Source organism: Myotis brandtii, unplaced genomic scaffold (genome assembly GCF_000412655.1).
Source record: "Myotis brandtii unplaced genomic scaffold, ASM41265v1 scaffold1460, whole genome shotgun sequence".
Lineage (NCBI taxonomy): Eukaryota > Metazoa > Chordata > Mammalia > Chiroptera > Vespertilionidae > Myotis > Myotis brandtii.
This window is the reverse complement of record NW_005355248.1, coordinates 288,739-307,349: the sequence shown is the minus strand read 5'-3', so window position 1 is coordinate 307,349 and position 18,611 is coordinate 288,739. Positions and strand designations below refer to the sequence as shown.

The 18,611-nt window shown below is 52.9% G+C and overlaps 1 protein-coding gene and 1 long non-coding RNA gene across 2 annotated transcripts in view; one reads left to right on the top strand and one right to left on the bottom strand.

The window, feature by feature from the left end:
* The window catches only part of SELP (selectin P (granule membrane protein 140kDa, antigen CD62)), a 36,536-nt gene extending 21,065 nt beyond the window's left edge, over positions 1-15,471 (bottom strand). The window contains exons 1-6 of the mRNA XM_014535582.1: positions 15,370-15,471; positions 8,854-8,944; positions 6,601-6,987; positions 2,970-3,077; positions 2,023-2,208; positions 1,293-1,478 (exon numbers count right to left, since the gene is read on the bottom strand). Coding sequence (XP_014391068.1) covers positions 1,293-1,478; positions 2,023-2,208; positions 2,970-3,077; positions 6,601-6,987; positions 8,854-8,944; positions 15,370-15,372 — 961 coding nt within the window. The 5' untranslated portion in view covers positions 15,373-15,471. The remainder of the gene's footprint in view (positions 1-1,292; positions 1,479-2,022; positions 2,209-2,969; positions 3,078-6,600; positions 6,988-8,853; positions 8,945-15,369) is intronic.
* Positions 15,472-17,954: 2,483 nt separating this feature from the next.
* LOC106725228 overlaps positions 17,955-18,611 on the top strand; it is an 18,795-nt gene continuing 18,138 nt past the window's right edge. Inside the window, exon 1 of the long non-coding RNA XR_001361099.1 lies at positions 17,955-18,054. This is a non-coding gene — a long non-coding RNA (uncharacterized LOC106725228). The remainder of the gene's footprint in view (positions 18,055-18,611) is intronic.

The following is an 18,611-nucleotide window of genomic DNA, read 5'->3' as shown; positions in this document are numbered from 1 at the left end:
CTTCCTGCTACCCTGCCCTGCCTTACCACCTGGCGACCAGGGGGTGAGGCTGGTGCACGGATTCAGCCCTGTGTGTTACTGCCCAGTGCTGCTCATCTGTCCAAGGCCACCTCCATGCCCTGACAGTCTGACTCCCTGTCAAGCACGGGGCGATGTCCCGCAGCCTCTAGGCCAGAGGGCGGGAGGGGAAAGAGAGGCAGACACTGAGGTGGACCGCGTGCCCAGGCACTGACACACGCCATGTAGCTGTCTGCTTCTGTAGACTTCATCCTCACAGAGCCCCTCGCAAATCTGAGCTCAACCCACAGATGCGAGACCCTGCCTCCTAGAGGCTGACCACTTGCCCAGCATCAGAGCCCAGAGGCCATGCTGGTGGTAAGAGGCCTGATTAGCCCACTGGCCACAGCTCCTTCCTGCTGGACGGGCTGCTGCAGGGGCATCCTACCCTCCCCGCTGCAGGCTGTGCCCACTGTGCCACAGCTCCTTCCTGGTGCATAGAGTTCAGGGGCATCCTACCCTCCCCCGCTGCAGGGCTGCGGCTCACTGGCTGGGGCCAGTGCAGGGCATAGAGTTCAGGGGCATCCTACCCTCCCCGCTGCAGGCTGTGCCCACTGTGCCACAGCTCCTTCCTGATGCATAGAGTTCAGGGGCATCCTACCCTCCCCGCTGCAGGGCTGCGGCTCACTGCTGGGCCAGTGCAGCAAATGTGCTGGCCCCTCAATGGACAGCCGGTCAGCCTTGAATTTATAGGTGGAATCATATGCACAGGCAGCACGGGAGGAACACAGCTGGCTCATGTGTGGGGGATTCTGGGAGCTGACAGTGCCCTGCTAGAGAGAACAACCGGGGACAGAGAGAAGATCCTATGGGGAGAGACTATTCCCATAGCTGCAGGGCAATGGTGGAAGCACCTGGAGACCTGGGGGCACAAAGCTGTAAGGTCAGGAGCCTGGGAGTGCCAGTCCTCAGGACTACAGGCTCCTCCCAGGTTCACTCCCACTTCCCTCGACCTTAGAAATCTGCCTCACCCTCCCTACTGTGTGAAATGTCTGCACCTGCTTGAGAGCTGGGAGCTGGGCGAGGGAGACTCACATTCTGTTTCTAGTAAAATTGGCCTCTTAGGCTCCTAGAGACACTCTCTTCCTACCCAGATGCCCCAGGTGCTGAGAGGAAGGGAGAGGAGAGTCAGGCTGCGGCCATGCAGGAAGCTTCTCCACTGCCGGCCAGTCACCTGCACGCCCTGTGGAGGAGGGGGCAGTGGGCCTTGAACATGCCTGCTGCCTGGAGCTCACCTTTGCACACAGGGGCCGAGGCCGTCCATGCCCCCGAGGCCGTGCACCGCACCAGCTCTGGCCCCACCAGCACAGACCCCTCCTCACAGGCGAAGCTGCAGCTGGCCTGGTGCGGGGGTCCCTCTGCGCCGTGCAGGCAGCTCATGCGTCCTCGCTCCGGAGGCCTCAGGGGTGGGCACAGGGTGGCTAAAAACAACCACGGGCAGCGTGTGAGCAGCGGGAAGCCCAGGTCACCGCAGCAGCTTCCTACCTCCCCAGGTGGGGGCATCTGACTCCCCAAGTGACGGGCATCTGCCTCCCCAGGTGGGGGCATCTGACTCCCCAAAAGGCAGGCAGGGCGGGGACTGGGGCTTAGAGGGCACTTTCAGTAGCTGTGTGGAAAGAGCCAAACACCCTTATTTTCCTTTTTTTTTTAGGGAAGCAAAAAAAAAATAGATCAGATTAATAATACTCACTCCCTAAGTCGTCCTTATTGTACTCTGTCCACTTTGCAATTAACAATGGGAGACAGGCCCCTGGGTAGTGCTTTTGCCTGAGAACCCAGACTTACGCTGACTATCTCACTGGACAGACACAAACCATGACAATCATGGTTGATGGGTGACCGCACCAACCAGAGCCCACATCCACTTCAGGCTGCGGTCTTTACCAGGCTGTGCGATGGAGAAAGCTCCTCCTCCCCTCGAAGTTCCCCTTGTCAGTGAGGGTGGGAGGAATGGGGTCCACGCACCTACACACTGTGGGGGCTTATTCGTCCAGGTTCCCGAGGCCAAGCACTCCAGTTCGCGGGGCCCATCCAGCGTGTAGCCTTCGGCGCAGTGGAAGCTGCACCGGGAGTTGAAAGAGAAGCTGCCCAGGGGGTGGCTGCAGTCCATGAGCACACGTGGAGGGAGCTCCAGGCCCCCGCACTCCCTCACTGCGGGGACAAAATTCCAGGTTTCCATCGCAAGCTAACGACAAGGCCAGGCTTGCTGAGAGCCAGAACTGTTTGTACAACCCTCTAACCCTGTCCCCCAGGCTTCCCACCCAGCCTGGTGCTCCTGTGTGGGCTGCATCTAGGGAAATACTCACTCTTCACTCTCCACCTTCGTTTTGCTTCCTTTTAAACTTTTGAGATTTTATGACAAACTAGAGGCCTGGTGCACGAATTCATGCACCAGTGGGGTCCCTTGGCCTGGCCTGTGGGATCGGGCCAAAACCAGCTCTCCGACATCCCCCAAGGGGTCCCAGATTGCTAGAGGGCACAGGCCAGGCCGAGGGACCTCACTGGTGCCTGATCGGGGCCAGGGAGAGATACGAGAGGTTGGCCAGCTGGGAGGGATGGTGGGAGTGCACTAGAGCGTGTCCAGCCCTTCTAGCTCAGTCCGATTGTCCAGACCCCAGCAGCAAGCTAACCTACAGGTTGAAGTGTCTGCCCCCTGGTGGTCAGTGCACGTCCAAGTGAGTGGTTGAGCGGCCTTAGCATATCATTAGCATATTACGCTTTGATTGGTTGAATGGCCAACTGGACAACTGAACACTTGGCATATTAGGCTTTTATTATATAGGATGTTCTCCCCATGGATACAGTGTTTTTAACTCAGAGTGTGTGTCTCGGGGAGCCTGAGTCGGGCAGAGGGACAGGTGGTAGAGAAAGCACAAGCCCATGACCGCAATGTGGATAAAACGGGGCCTCACCGTATTCACATTCTGGTCCGTAGAACCCAGGGTGGCAGGAGCAGGTGTAGTTCCCGATGGTCTCCACGCACTCCCCCTGCTGGCTGCAGGACGTGTCCTGGCAGGAGGCTGTAGGGACAGAGGGGTCAGAGTGTGGAGAAAAGCGGGATCCTTGCTCCAGGCCACAGCCTCTCGGGGGAGACTGCTTTGGCGAGAGGGCACCGCGCCTCGGGCCCCGGGAGAGCAGTCTGTTTCCCGGAGAGGGTGCCACGCGGCTCCAGTATAGGCTGCGTTTTGTGTGGACACAGAGGGACAAAGGGAGCCACAGAGAGAAGGGTCGGCAGAAGCTCCTCCGTGTGCTACCGAACAGCTCGTGGCTTTCCAGCCAGCGGCACTCAGAGCGCCGTGTTCATCCGGAACCTCCGACAGATGTCACAGCACGGGGCTGGGAACCACATGGAGTCACACGTATGACCTCAGTCCTGGCTCTGCTGCCTACCGGTGGCCTTCCTGTGACCTCAGGCAAGTTCCTGCGTGGAACCCAACCTGCCCATCTCTTCCATCTTTTGCCCATTTCAAATCTATGCCCAGTACCACATGGTGAAGGAGCTGAGGAGCCACAAGAGTTGTTCCAGCCCTGCTCCCGGTCAAGGGCAGACAGTTTTATGAGCAGCTGTTTCGCAGGTCTAACTAGCCGGGAATGGGTGGTGCAGAGCCAGCTAACCCGCCGGCCTCCTCACCGAGTCTGTGCCCCGGGTGGCGGACAGAGAAGGGCCAGCATCCCTTTCCCGCAGGAGGCTCTGCGAGGGCGTGTGCCCTGCACGGTAGGCGAAGGGTTACTGGTCTAACTGATGCCATCAGAGTGCTGAGAATGTTTTCATTCCTGTTTTTATTGATGAGGTCAGAGCCGGGCACGGTCTGTTGGTCCACTTTGGGTTCCTACCACAACAGGAAACCCAGCCCTAACCAGTTTGGCTCAGCGGATAGAGCGTCAGCCTGCAGACTCAAGGGTCCCAGGTTCGATTCTGGTCAAGGGCGTGTACCTTGGTTGCGGGCACATCCCCAGTGGGGAGGGAGCAGGAGGCAGCTGATCAATGTTTCTCTCTCATCAATGTTTCTAATTCTCTATCCCTCTCCCTTCCTCTCTGTAAAAAATCAATAAAATATATTTTTTTAAAAAGAGGAAACCCATAGGTCACATCGAGCACTATGCGAGATGATCTCTATGTTTCCGCTCGACTCTGAGATGCTCTGAGTCTAGGAGCCATGCAAGGTTCCACAGGAGTTCCCATGACAACCAGAGAGTTCGGTGATGCTGCACTGAGGCACTGGGAAGGGTTCAAAGTGAAGAGAAGGTGCAGGAGGCAGCAGTAGCTGGTAGAGGAGGCGTGGTCCTCGCCCTCCCTCCTGCTCACCTGGGCCCACCAGGGCCTCGCAGGAGCAATGCCTGCGCCCGGTGCTCACAGAGCACACAGCTTCGTTCTGACTGTGGCTCCCCAGGCTCTCCGAGCTCTAGGGATGAGAAAACAGCCACTGTTCTGTATCTACTCCACTCCGGGGTCTCCATCCAGTTAGCAACGTCTCTATTCCCTTGGAATTCCAGGAAAGACATTAATGACAAATCAATGACTCAATCTTCTTTTGCAAGCCTGTTCTGAGGTCTGACAAATCCTGACATTTATGGAATTATTCAAACTTAATTTCTTGTTGCAGTTTACATGTCTGTTCCTCATCCATCGCCTACAGGGAGCTGATGGTTCCCTACGCCCTTTTCACTGTGATGGCAAAATGCCCGCTCGTGGTAGTGGAGACGAAAGCCAACTGCACGCGGGTGAAATGGTGCCAGTCACTGATGCCAGCCAGTGTTGCAGGGCACAGGGCTGGCAACACTCATGCCAGTGATGTTCAATCTCTTTCCAGTCCTGTAATTGTCTGCACCCTTTACTGGAAAAGACGGCCCAGCAAACATGGGTGCTGGAGGTTGGGAGGGGAGTGGGAGCCATGGCATATCGGAACATCCAGTGGCAGCTGCAGGGACCTCTGGGGACAGGTCAGCTCCCTGACAGCAGGGAGCAGACTGGGAGAGCAGGTGCATGAGGAATATTCTGCAATGTCCGTCCTGGCCTTTGAAGACTAGCTTGTTAGCTAGTGAATTTATTTAATAGCAAATAAATTATTTATAAAATGGGACCTGACTACATGACAATGCATTTATGCATATGTTTTCCCTCAGCTAGGAGGCTTGGGTGAGGAGAGGGAGAAAGTGGAGGGAATACTCTAGACCAGTGTTCGGCAAACTCATTAGTCAACAGAGCCAAATATCAACAGTACAACGACTGAAATTTCTTTTGAGAGCCAAATGTTTTAAACTTAAACTATATAGATAGGTACATTGTTATTAACTTAATTAGGGTACTCCTAAGGCTTAGGAAGAGCCACACTCAAGGGGCCAAAGAGCCACACGTGGCTCGCGAGCCGCAGTTTGCCGACCATGGCTCTAGACTGTGTACGCTGTTCCTATTGTTGAGGGCTTCTAGGGGGAGGTGTTTATAATCTAAAGAAATGAGAAATACACCGCACAATGTGGCACCTGTAAGATGGCTTATTAAGGGAGGAGCTTCAGAATGCGTAGGGCTCTCCTGCTCCGGGTGGTGGGCCCCTTCCCTGGGCACTCCCTCCCACGTGCCCAGGTGCCAGGGCAGGAGGGGCCCCCCAGAGGGCAGCCACCCCAGAAAGATGGCGCCAGTCCTGGCACTGGGCACCTGGATCTGGGAAGACCAAGCTTTGGGGCATGTCTGCTTAGTCTGGAACTGGGAGAGTGTGAACCAAATATGCTCAGAGGATCTCACCTTCAGTCACCTCTTTCCTGACCCCCCACCCCACCAAAGCCCACCGACCTGAAGATATGTTGTCATTGAGGGGAACCTATAAAGCGCCTGGCACCTGGGTCACGTTCTCAGATTGTCTCGTGAGAATGCAGAGCAGAGTGTGGGCGCCTACGCGGCTGAAACGACAGCTCTGAAGTCAGCACGGGTAAAGTCGGCTCCAGCATCGGGGGCTTAGAACCCGGGGCAGGTCCCTTCATGGCTCCAGGCCTTTCCTCGTCAGCAAATGAGAGGAATGGAAGGATGCGTTGAAGAGTCTCATGGGGACTAAATGCCACCGACAGGAAATGGCCTCATGACCTAGTAACTCTGCCTGGAACATACTGATGTCCAGCGGTGTCTCTAGGGGCAGGGCTGCGTTCCCTCTCAGCTTACACTCTCTCTAATGCCACCGACAGGAAATGGCCTCATGACCTAGTAACATGTGGCTCGCGAGCTGCAGTTTGCCGACCACAGCGCTAGGGCACAGCGTGCAAAAGCTCTGGGCCTGCGTTGTAGAGACTACAGCTTCCTGGGCGCCTGGTCCAGCAGCTACTCAATGAGAAGGGAGGGCCGGATGAGAGTCAAACTCCCTTCTGGTTTCAAAAGTCCAGTTCTCTCTCATCCGGGGCTTCTGTTCTCCCAGGTGCTGTGATGCTGCTTGATTGGCAGTCTACTCTGTTTCATGTCCCTGACTCTGACTCCATGGTACCGACCCAGTGGCTGTAGTCGCGAACCAGGGACAGCATTTTTATTAAACAGACAAATTGGGAGTACAGAAGACCTACCTGTGTAGCACAGTGGCCGCTTCTTCCTCCAGCAGGGCTCGTCGTTCCACCTGCCAGGGGCCGACGGGCTCTTGATGTAAATCTCCACGCAGTCCTGGTTGTTCTTCTTGTTGTTGGGCTCGTGGTCGGCCCAGTTCTCAGCCTCCTCGGTGAGCGTCTTATTGGTTCCCACCCAGGTCCATTTATTATTGATCTTCCGGATCCCGATCCAGTAGTAATGGCTGTAGTAAGGAATGACGTCATTGAGGTAAGCAATTTCATCTTTATTCTGGATGGCCACGAGATCGGTGTAGTACTTCTGGCAGAACGTCCGGGAGGCATTCCACGAGTAGGCCTTGCTGCTGATATGATAGGTCCACGCTGCCACCTCTGTCTGGTTCATTAGTTCTACGGGAAGGAGAGGGAGGGCCGGTTAGTCGGCGTTTCTAGCCGGAGGGGCGTGAGCATGAGCACAGCTCTGTGGAGCTGGATGAGTTTCTGACCAGAGGACCAGTGCCCCGAACATGACTCTTTATGTCTAATCTGGTAGTTTTAGGGAAAGAGTGGTTTCCATCTTTCACTTAAAAGTGAGCATGAAGCCACAATAGAAAAATGCCCTCGTGGGGTCATAAGATACCAGAATCGGAAGGGACCTTAGAAGTCATCTAATCGCCTCCTTCTGTAAGTGAAGGGGGCCTGGCAAGTTATTTGCCAAGTTTACATTAAATGACACGTGAAAGGTCTGGGTGGCGGTCTCGGATCTGCAGATCCCAGCTGCTCACATGGAAACTAAGATGTGTCAGGCCCCGGAGCCTGCCGGCTGGCCCCGCTCCTCACCCACCACATTTAACTTCTTAGCCAAACAGAACCCCCACTTCCAGGCCTTGGCACCTGCTCTTCCTGCTGCCCGGGCTGCCGCCCACCTGTGCCTGCTACACTCCCCCTCGGGTTTTCTGTGACACCCAGGTAGGCTTGGTGTTTCCCTCTGGCCCCCACTGCCTCCCCTCCGCCTCCACCTCCCTGTTGCTGTGTTCTGTAGTGTCTGTTTCTCCGACCCGGTCCACACCTGTGGAATGTGAATCGGATGGTGCTCTCTTTGGAGCTCTGGCTCCTTTACCGCAAGCATAGAGCTTGGGCCTTACCAGGCTCGGTAAGTACTGGCTGTGAAACCCCAGGCTGGGGCAGCGGCGGGTTAGACGTCAGACCTGGCTTGCAGTCGTACACTCATCCCACTGCTCGCGACTGTTTCTCTTTGATAAATTACTTCCTCCGCCTCTGCTTACTCACTTGTGAAAGTTTAAAACGGGCCTTTGAAAGAATTGTTGGTGATGTCAAATGAAATAAAGAATGTGCCCTTCGAGCGCATGAAGGGCACGCATGACGGTGCAGTGTTACCACAGCCAGCGGAGCGCAGCGAGCAGGGGCCGTTCCCGTGCGGAGAGGTGGACATCAGCAATCAGGCCTGGAAGCGGCTCCCTTTCCTGTTTATAGTCTTCTTCCTACTCAACCTCCTCTGCTGCCGCGTGAGGCTCTTGGGGGCCCTCCCTCCCTGACACCTTTGCTGATTGTTCTGCCATAAGACTTTGTTCTGCGATTGCCAGGGCTGCGTTATGACTTCCACCAGCTCCAGGGAACTCTGCCTTTGTGGGCCCCTTCTTCCATAATGTTTATTAAAAACTACATTTTAGCCCAGCTGGCGTGGTTCAAGTTGAGCATGGTCCTATGAACCAGGAGGTCACGGTTTGATTCCAGGTCAGGGCACATGCCCGGGTTGCGGGCTCGATCCCTAGTGGTGGGGGGTGCAGGAGGCAGCTGATCAATGATTCTCTCTCATCATTGATGTTGCTACCTCTTTCTCCCTCTCCCTTCCTCTCTGAAATCAATAAAAATATATTTTTAAGAACAAAAAAACCCATATTTTACAACTGCATTGGCATAAAGACGAATCTATTAATATTGTGTCCTATAAACTTTTTCTTTGACCTACTAGTAGAAGGAAATATTTTTTAAAGAAATTGTGGGTGTGTCAGAGTAACGTGGGCCTGGGCCTCCTGTGCTGGATGGATGGGGAACTTGGTCCCGGACGGATCGTTCCAGTTCTTCCTGAAGCCTTATCTAGCAGTGGGATGGTGGTGGGTGCATTTTTCCTTCCAGGAATCTGGGCTAGGACAGCTCCCCATCCTCACCACAACTGGCTTCCATCCCTCATTTCTCCCACTTGGAGAAGTTACCCTAACCACTTGGGGCCACATGCAGGGTTAGCAGAAAGGTTACCAGAGAGCAGGGCACCGAGGCGGAGGAGCTGAGCGGCTATGAAGACCACGCCCCGAGACCTCCAGTTCCAGGTGGCACTCGGGCAGCGAGCCTGAAACGAGAAAAGAGAGCGTCCTCTCAGTGCGCGTGTGCACTCCAGTCCAGAACGGTTATGCTGGGTTGCCGTCCTGCCCGTTTCCACTAAGGGGGTGGCCAAGCCCTCTCCCCACTTCCTGTTTCTCACTGTTCTGCATCTGAGTCCCACCTGGCTGGACTCCACACCAATGCCGTGTCGTTTCTCCCTTCATTCGACGCATATGTATTGAGTAACTATTTCATGCTATTTATATTTTTCTTCTATAATACGTTTTGTAATGTGATTGTAAAAGAAACACAGTCATTATTTTTTGCAATAATCTCCCTTTAGGAACTGGTGTGCCGCACCCAAGGATAATGGGAAATCACACGAAAAGGGTCTGATCCACACCGTGGACTGTGAGCACCGTGGTGCTGGGCTTGGCTGTGGCTTACAAACCCACGTTTGGCCTTCCTGCTTGGCCATGTCAGCATGCATCACAATACCGTCCAGTGCTCCATAGACATGCATGTGTACATATATATTTCTACTCGGATATATCGCTCTTCCCTTGGATCTGTAGCCTGTATTGTTTTCTATGAGTTCCTTCTGTTGGGATCTCATCAAATCTATTAAAATTTTTAAAAAAATCTTTTTAGGTAAGTCAGTTGTAGAAATGCTCTTCTTGCCCAACACCATCGTGTTGCACATGAAAACATGAAAGATTGGAGAGTCTAAAACGATGGATTCAAAATGACAGCAGCAGAGCCTGACTTTGAAACAAGAGCTTGACCACTTCACTCTTTTACCTTCATGCACCTCCAGGCCTCCACATCCATGCTGCGCTGTGGTAGATGACAGAGCATGTGACGGGCCAAGCCTCGCTGCTGCCTGGGTGCCCCTCCACCCCACCCCAACGCATCTATCAATGTAAATGCCGTGTATGCACTTGCTTAGCATTGAAGCTGTATCGCTCTTCCAGCCAGACTGCCACCTAAAACCCTCCTGTGTAGAAATTCAGAATTGCATAGCCCATGCTCCAGTGATGGGTGCTGCAGGGTGTATGGTGTGTGTGTGTGTGTGTGTGTGTGTGTGTCACATGCACTGTTGACCACAGTCTGACTAGATAGTGGGGCAGACATGACTCAAATCAGGGCAAGTCTCCCAGACAGTGGGTTATGGTTGTATAAGAAGCCTGGCACTTTTCCATCTTGGAGTTCCTGAATATTGGCTTTGGGACCAGGGAGGGAAGACGGGGATCTCCCCCTCGTCCAAACCCTTCACATGGATCCTATTGACTGCACCTTGTGACAAAATACCTGGCCATTCTCCAGATTTTCACTTCACCCTACAGCACTGCCTTAGTTGCCACCCCTTCTCTCCGGGACCGGCATACTCATCTGCTAACCCCTCGCCTCTCCTCAAGATTGCCCATCTCCCACCTCCCTCTAGGGTGCAGTCAGCATGATATTCCTATGCAAGCATCGGGTTGCATTGCTTCACTACGTACAACCCACCAGCTGGCCCTGCTCCTTGGGCAGTCCATCCACTGTCAAGATGACACACCCGGGTCCTTTAAGATGGGACCTCCCCTATTTATCTAGTCCAGCATTTCTCCACTTGGTGTGCTGCAAGGATTTTTAAAACAGGCAATACCTGACTACTTAGTCAGGGACACTGCCTCTTTTCTCTTATGTTGTCAATTTAAAAAATGACAACAGCCAACACTACAATAGCCAACCAGTGTGAATGAATCAAAATTATACCTATTTTATTGTCAGGTCAGTAAAATATATATATTTGGGTGTGCCACAGAATTTTAGTAATTTGCTTTAATGTGTGCCATCAGATGAAAAAGGTTGAAAATCACTGTGCTATGCTATGCTCCCAGAATATATATCCACTCTTCCTTTCTGATCCTATCATTGATGTTTCTATCTCTCTCTCCCCCTCTTCCTTCCTCTCTGAAATCAATAAAAATATATAAAATATATTTTTAAAATTATACCTATTTTTTGTCATATTGGCAAAAATATGTATATATTTTGGTGTGCCTCCAAATTTCAGCAATTAGTTTATGTGTGCCAGGAGGTGAAAAGGGTGGAAAAGCGCTGGTCTAGTCTCAGCTCCTGATATGACCCCTCCATTGAACCCCCCAACAATGAAGTCACAACACAACGTCGTGTAGTTTCCTGGATGTACTATATGTCCTCTGTGTCCTCGAGCCCAGAGCACCTCCTCCTCCCATGTGTGCCTCGCTCTGCAAGTCCACACACCTCCTCCGAGGAGCGCCCGTCCCCACACCCGTCCTCTCACACCAGGATCAGAGCTACCTCCCCGCCTGGGCTTTTCCCACCGCACACTTCAATGACTGCTGATTTATTACATGCGATGATGTGTCAGCCTTTGTTCAAGGCACTGGTGTTAACATGATAAAAACAGACTTAATTCCTGTCCTAATGGAATGTATGTCCCATTGAGGAAGACAGACAATGAAACAAGCATCAATAAATATACAACAGTGCGAAACGAGGAAACAGACGACGTAGAAAGCAGTTATAAGTGACAGGGAGGGAGTGCAGGTGGGGTCGTGTGACAGAGGGCCCGGTGGTTACGTTAGACACGGAGGCCAGGGCAGGGGACGTGCCGCCAAGAGCACAGTGAGCAGAAGAATCCAGCGGCCAGAAGCAGGAGGAAGCGCATTAAAGACGGAAGGAAAGCGATGGTGAAGGCTCTGGTGGGCGCTAAGAGTGGAGAATGTGGAGAACAGGAAGTCATCGGGGTGGCTGGCATGGAACGGGCAAGGCGGAGAAGGGTGTGAGATGAAGCTGGTGACGTTTCACCCTGGGAAGCAAAGCAGCAGAATGAGACTTTGTTCTAGTGCCATGAGAAGCTGGAGGTGGAGGGGGGGTGGGGCTTCAGAGAGGTAGTGATGTGGTCCGATTGCTGGTGAAATTGCAAGGGGCCAGGTCTTGTGCTTCTGAAATGACAGTCGCAGAAGGACTCCAATGGCCAGGGTTCTGGACAGAGAAGCATCCTGAACATCTGCATCTGCCCATGGTGTGGGGGTGAGTGAGCAGCAGGAGGGTGCGCTGTGAAAGCAGCAGGCTGCTGTGACGGTCCCCGTGAGAGTGCAGAGGCCTGGCTGGGGCTGGGCCAGCGGGAGGGCACACGGGGAGCACAGGTGAAGGTCATTGAGGAGGCAGAACTATCCAACTTGTTGGCCGCGTCCAGGCTTCACAGCCGATGGAACAGTATTTCCCTACGTTTCTGGGTGGTGGTGTTGGTGCACGGATGTTAGTAGCCCCACATAAAAAATACAAAATGAAACACCGTGGAAAAAAAGAGGTCTCTAGGCCGAACAGAAAATTAGAAATAGGAACCGGAGGAAACCAAGGACATCGACACTAAGAATTAAAGCATATATTTAAATTAGGCAGCTGGTCACCATTACTCAGGGGGAAATGGCGCCATTAAAAAGAAAGTAACATACCTAACTTTTTAAAAAGTCTGTTGGATAATGGCTGAGTTATCTCCCCACAAGAATAAAGGATTGTTTTGTATTCGATGTTATAAAATTTCTGTTTTGCCTTTCGACCAGAGAAGTTAGACACCTCGAAGACAGCGGAGCGAGTGTCGTCTAGGAAACCACCCTGCGCCTACTCTCTGGGCCAGGGGTGGGGAACCTTTTCTCTGCCAAGGGCCATGTGGATATTTATAGCATCTCTCGGGGGCCGTACAAAACTATCAACTTAAACATTAGCTTGCTAGTTTTGCTCAAACATTTAATTAACTCATCCCGAATGCCTTGGCAGGGCCAGACCCAGTGATTTCAGGGACTTTATAAGGGACTCCATGAGCTGGCTGTTCCCCACCCCTGCCCTAGGGTGAGCTCGGGGGTCTTCTCTCAGAGCCGACTGTTACACAGCAAGCCCTTGTGATCTCGGGGGGATTGATAAGCTCCCACTCACAGAGCTCTGAAGCTGGACATTCTAACAGCCAGTGGCCAGCCCAGGAAAATATGAACCATTTAGTTGCATTTTGAAAAACAAGTAATGGAAGGAAGAGTAAGAACTAGATGCCACAGGTCTAAGATGGGTAGAGGTATAAATGGAAGAGAATCCAGCCCGGCTGGTGTGGCTCAGTGGTTGAGCACTGTCTCATGCACCGAGGTCACCAGTTCGATTCCCTGTCAGGACACATGCCCCAGTTTCGGGCTCCATCCTCAGTAGAGGGGGAAGGGGGGCAGGAGGCAGCTGATCTATGTTTCTCTCTCAGAGATGTTTCTATCTCTCTCTCCCTCTCCCTTCTCTCTAAAAAAAATAATATATTTTAATATACTTAATATATTTTATATTTAATATATTTTAAGAATGAATAAATGAAAGAGAATCCAGGCCTGCTCTGCTCCTTAGCCCCTAGAAACTTGACTAACACTAGCACCATTTTCCTGTATGTTTCCATCAGGAGCTCCACTGCCGAGCCCTACCCGACTGAGAACGTACCGTTGCTAAACCTTAACCTCTCTCCTCAGGTCTTAGGGCAGCCGTGGGCAAACTACGGCCCGCGGGCCGGATCCAGCCCGTTTGAAATGAATAAAACTAAAAAAAAAAAAAAGACCGTACCCTTTTATGTAATGATGTTTACTTTGAATTTATATTAGTTCACACAAACACTCCATCCATGCTTTTGTTCCGGCCCTCCGGTCCAGTTTAAGAACCCATTGTGACCCTCGAGTCAAAAAGTTTGCCCACCCCTGTCCTAGGGGCTAATTGAAGCCACTCTCTGAACTTGAGCCAAATTACACACATGGTTTCAGGTTCCTGAATCCCTGAAAGTCAAATGTGTTAAAGAGCAAAGGAAGAGGTCTTGCCTTTGTGACATTTAAAACAATTCCAGGGCGTGGCGCCCTGCACTTCACTGCAGAGCCCCGTCTCAGCTGAGGACGCCACGAGGAGTTTCTGAGCATAAAGCCTGGATGGTGACAGGGTGGGGCTCTCAACCTGGGCCCCACATGGAGGTTGTGGGGACCCCCCTCTGGTTTTCCACGGAGCTTGGTGCTTATGTGGATGTTTGCATTTTATCTGGGAAGAGGACTTCTTTCATCTGAATCTCAAAGAACACCAAGACCCAATAGGTTAGCATCCCCCCAAAACAGAGGAGGACCCCGAAGGGAACAGAAGGAAGAGAGGATGACTGCTCATTCATTCAAGTTGACCAATTCAGGAAGCCTAGGATACGCCAGAGATAAGACAAGAGTGACCCACATGCTATGTCATCGGGTTCAAGCTCAGGCCAGGCTGAAACCCCTTCCTCTTCTCTTCATCGTTCTCTACCCGTCTCCCAACACAGAGTCCTCGGTATTCGAATTAGCAAAGCGTCCTCGTTACAGGAATTAGCAAATCGCACTGCAGTTGCAGCAGGGCGGTGGGGGAATCAGGTACGAGGCGTCCCAGAGGAAGAGACTCAAACACAGAGACGGGTCCTGCCCAGCAGCCTGGGCTGTAGCCCTGGGACTGCAGGAGGTACTCCTGCTGAGCTGGGGTGAAAGCCGCCCGTGTCTCATCTCAGCTCATGTTAAGGAATTAGGCCTTTCTCCTCAGATCTTCCCTGGACCCAAGCCTCACTAAACCCAGGCATTTTCTCTTTCTCCGAACCATGGTGGGGAACCTTTACTTACCAGTAGCTACGGGCCAGGCTCAGAGCTACTTGCTTTTAGCGTAATTTTATTTCATCCTCATAATGACACTATAGATCAGAATACTATTTAATCATTTCACAGAGGAGGAAACTGAGTCACTGGCAGGACTGAGACTTCAGGCAGAAATTGAGACCACGTGGACATGCCCCACCAGTCCCAGCAGACGCCTGGGGCTCAGAGAAAGAAATAGGAGGCAGGGGAGGGGAAACACATCAGCCGTAGGCGAGCCCCAGGCACGTGCTCAGCCTTGCGTTCAACCCAGAGAGGAGAGCATCCCTGGAGAAGGGCCCAGGGATGGAGAAGGGCCCAGGGATGGAGAAGGGCCCAGGGATGGAGAAGGGTCCAGGGATGGAGAAGGGCCCAGGGATGGAGAAGGGCCCAGGGATAGAGAAGGGCCCAGGGATGGAGAAAGGCCCAGGGATGGAGAAGAGCCCAGGGATAGAGAAGGGTCCAGGGGAGTCCCCGTGAGCCCTCCTGGATGCCAGAGGCCAGGAGCCCAGGGGCAGACAGCGCCTACCCGTGCAGCTTCAGTGAAACCCCAGCCCCAGCCCAGAGTCCCTGGAAATCACCTCCGCTCCCGAGGGTGCGGGGAGGGTGGGTCAGGCGACGGCTGGCTTTGCAACCCTCACAAGCTCTGAGGGCTCATCCACAGAGAGCCGCGTGCCTTGCTATTCCTCATTTCCTGACCTGTTACCTGTCTGAGTCAGCCCCAAACCCCTTCATGTCACCCCCTGCCCGGAGGAAAGAGACGTGGACTTACCATCTCTTCTGTGCCCGGCTGGTTCTGCCGTCTGCCCAGCCCCGGCGCCTCCTGTTCTTATAGCCTTGCTGCTGGCCCTCAGTGTCAGCTGTTTAGAACAGCAACTTCCTACTCACTTGCCAGAAATCCACCACAGCCCTTCCCACGAAATGAAAGCTGATAACCCAGGAGCAGAGCTGGAGGCGGGCAGAGCAGTGGCCGAGGAGCAGGGGTCGCATCCCCCGTGGGGGGGATGCTCTGGAGCCGGGCAGGTGTGACTCACTGCCGGGCATCCCCGAGGAGCAGGCAGGGGGAGCACCCTCACCCGGGTCAGGTCCCCTTTGATGATGACACGAGCCCCACCGTAAGTTCACTTATTTGGAAAGCAAGCTTTATCTTGACTGTAAAGGCTTAGTGTCCATTGTCCACTCATTGCGAGGCCCCAGCGCCTGCCTTCCATCCCAGCAGCTTCTGGGGGAGGGAACAAATATCGCAGGACAATGATTAGGCAGGAGGAAAAGGCCACGGAGGGATTCTGGCAACAGTGGGCAGGGGAGATTGCTGGAAAGAGTTTTGAAATGAAATGTGAAACAGACATGGGGCCCTAGCAGGTTTGGCTCAGTGGGTAGTGTCGGCCTGAGGACTGAAGGGGCCTGGGTTCGATTGCGGTCAAGGGCATGTACCTCCTTGCAGCTCCTCCCTGGCCCAGGACCTGGTCGGGGCTTGTGCAAGAGGCAACCAGTTGATGTGTCTCTCTCACATGGATGTTTCTGTCTGTCTTTCCCTCTCTCTTCCACTCTCCCTAAAAATCAAAGGGAAAATGTCCTCTAGTGAGGATTAAAAAAAAAACAAACAACCAGACATGGGTCATTATTAGGAAGGAACTTGGGCTTCTTATATCAGAAAAAGACATAAACGTGGAAGGGTTGGCGCATGGAGGTGGATGGCGTGTAGCGCAGTGTGAGACGGTCGCTGTGACCACACTGCCCAGGCCTCCCTGGCTGAGTGTGTCTCCTCCCTGGCTGAGTGTGCCTCCCCCTGGCTGAGTGTGCTTCCCCCATGGCCGAGTGTGCCTCCTCCCTGGCCGAGTGTGTCTCCTCCCTGGCTGAGTGTGGCTCTCCGTTAGGCAAGTGACTGAAACTTTCAGGGCCTCCGTTTACTGGGCTGGGAAGCAGAAAGGCAGTGACAGACTTACCCTGAGGGCTGCTGGGTGAGGATGAGTCCATCCCTGTAGCAGCTACGCTGGAGCCCCAGGTGAAACCCCTAGGGGCACTCAGTGTCAGCTGCCATTGTTACTTTTCAGACTTGCAATCAGACAACACAAGCAAATATCAAATATTTCCTGTCAAGTCAGAAAACCGTCACTGCAGCTTCTCCTCTCGGAATCCTGGCTTGCAGGTCGGGCTGGCCTCCACTCCCCCACGAGTGTTCCAGCTCCTCAGTGGGCATCTCCTGCCTGGACTAAACCTGGAGGGAAACAGAAAGGTCTGGAGGGAGGCCCAAGACCGTGAGGCGTTCAGGAGCTGGGAGCTGCATCTGCACTGAGGACGTGGGGGCCGAGAGGAAGGGCACGATTTCATGGCAGAAACACAAAGCCTGGTGACGGAGGAGGTGATGAAGGAAGGAGAGAGGGGGCAGGGGACTTGGAGGCAGCGATGCAGGTTCAGCCCCCCCACCCCCCCCCACCCCACACACACACACTCCCGGGAGCCAGACGGCTGGGCTCCACTAGCCCCTGGCTATGTGACCTGGGCCAGTTAACCCCTGTGACTCAGTCCCCTGAGCACACTCATAAACAAGGAAACCAGTCACCCACAGTCACCAAACACAAGTGTTAGGACAACTGACTGGGTTTGCACATCAAGTGCTCAGAACAATCCCTGGCTCGCTGAGGGCGCTGAGGGCGAGGCCGGTTTCCCTGTGCTTTTGCTCCACTCGCCTCCACTTCCTCTGCTCTCATTCTCAACGCCAGCCCTTTCCCATGGCCTCTTTTTCCCTTTCCTAGTTTCTCAGGTGGGTGTGAGGGAAGGTGCGAGGTAGCCTGTAGGTTCTAAAACTGGACTCAACGTGTTTTAAGTTGGATATTAAATGTTAAGGGTTTTCAGGGAAGTAGGAAAAGATCCCAGGAATAGGAGTGGGAGGAAAATACCGTTGGACTTTGTTTCAAAGCTGTTCAGGCCGAACACCATTTGCTCATTTGGTTATCATCTCCTGTCCCAAGTAGATCCCGGGAAAGGATCTGGGGAGTTATCCAAGGCGTTCTTTGAGATAAACTTTAACTGTGCAGGTGTTCGAACATTCAAGTAGTTGCTAGCGAAGAGGCTTCAGTTTTAAGCATACGCAAAATGATTCAATTAACTGCCGGAGGAATTACACCACATGAAACATATGAAATTGCACAGCACTTTATTACTCACAAAAGTTCCTGATGCTGCGGGTACAAGGTAAACGGGATCCCAGTGGTGTTGTCCTCTGGGGTCCAGCACCTGGGCTGGGCTGGTCCGGGTGCAGGGGCCGACGTTCCTCACCCGAGAGCTTGGTCGCTTCTCGATCGGGAGGTACTAGCCATTCTTCTGTCCTCTGGCAGAGTGGCATCACTTGCCAGACTGGCAAAAGGATGTGCCTTTGTGGCTGTCTCGACAGGCGAGCACTGTTGGCTGGTCAGGACCAATTTTTAAAGCCTGTTTCATACCTGCAGCAGTTCAGGTGGCTATCAGTGAATTGTGTCAATGCACACATGTTAATCTTAAACAGGGTGAGGGGCTACATATGGTTACTCTGAGTCAGTAATCGAAGTTCAAATCCTTATCTATGGGGTACACACACTTCAGGGCAGTGGGGAATGTGTCCTTAATATCACACTTTAAGTTTCAGGAAAGTTAACTCAAACATTTTAAAAACTTTTAAAACATTTTTTAGAAATTTTTAAACTTTTTAAAACATTTCTATATTTTACTACAACATCTCCATAGAGCATTTAGGTGGTTTCCAGTTATGTGGCCACGAAACCTACAATTCCAAAAAAAATAATTAGAAGTCTCATCTGGTTCATATATGTTTTCTCCTCTCTTCATAGTGGACTGCAGATCCCCAGGGCAGGGGCGCTGCCCATGCAAGTCCCTGGTAGCATCTCTCAGAGAACAGACACCAACACTGCGGGTTCCTCAATAGGCCTGATGGCTCTGGGGGGCACCGTAAGTCTCCCCCCGCCTCCCTCTGCCCTCTGTTTATCTTATCCCATGGTGCAGTCTAGACACAGGAAA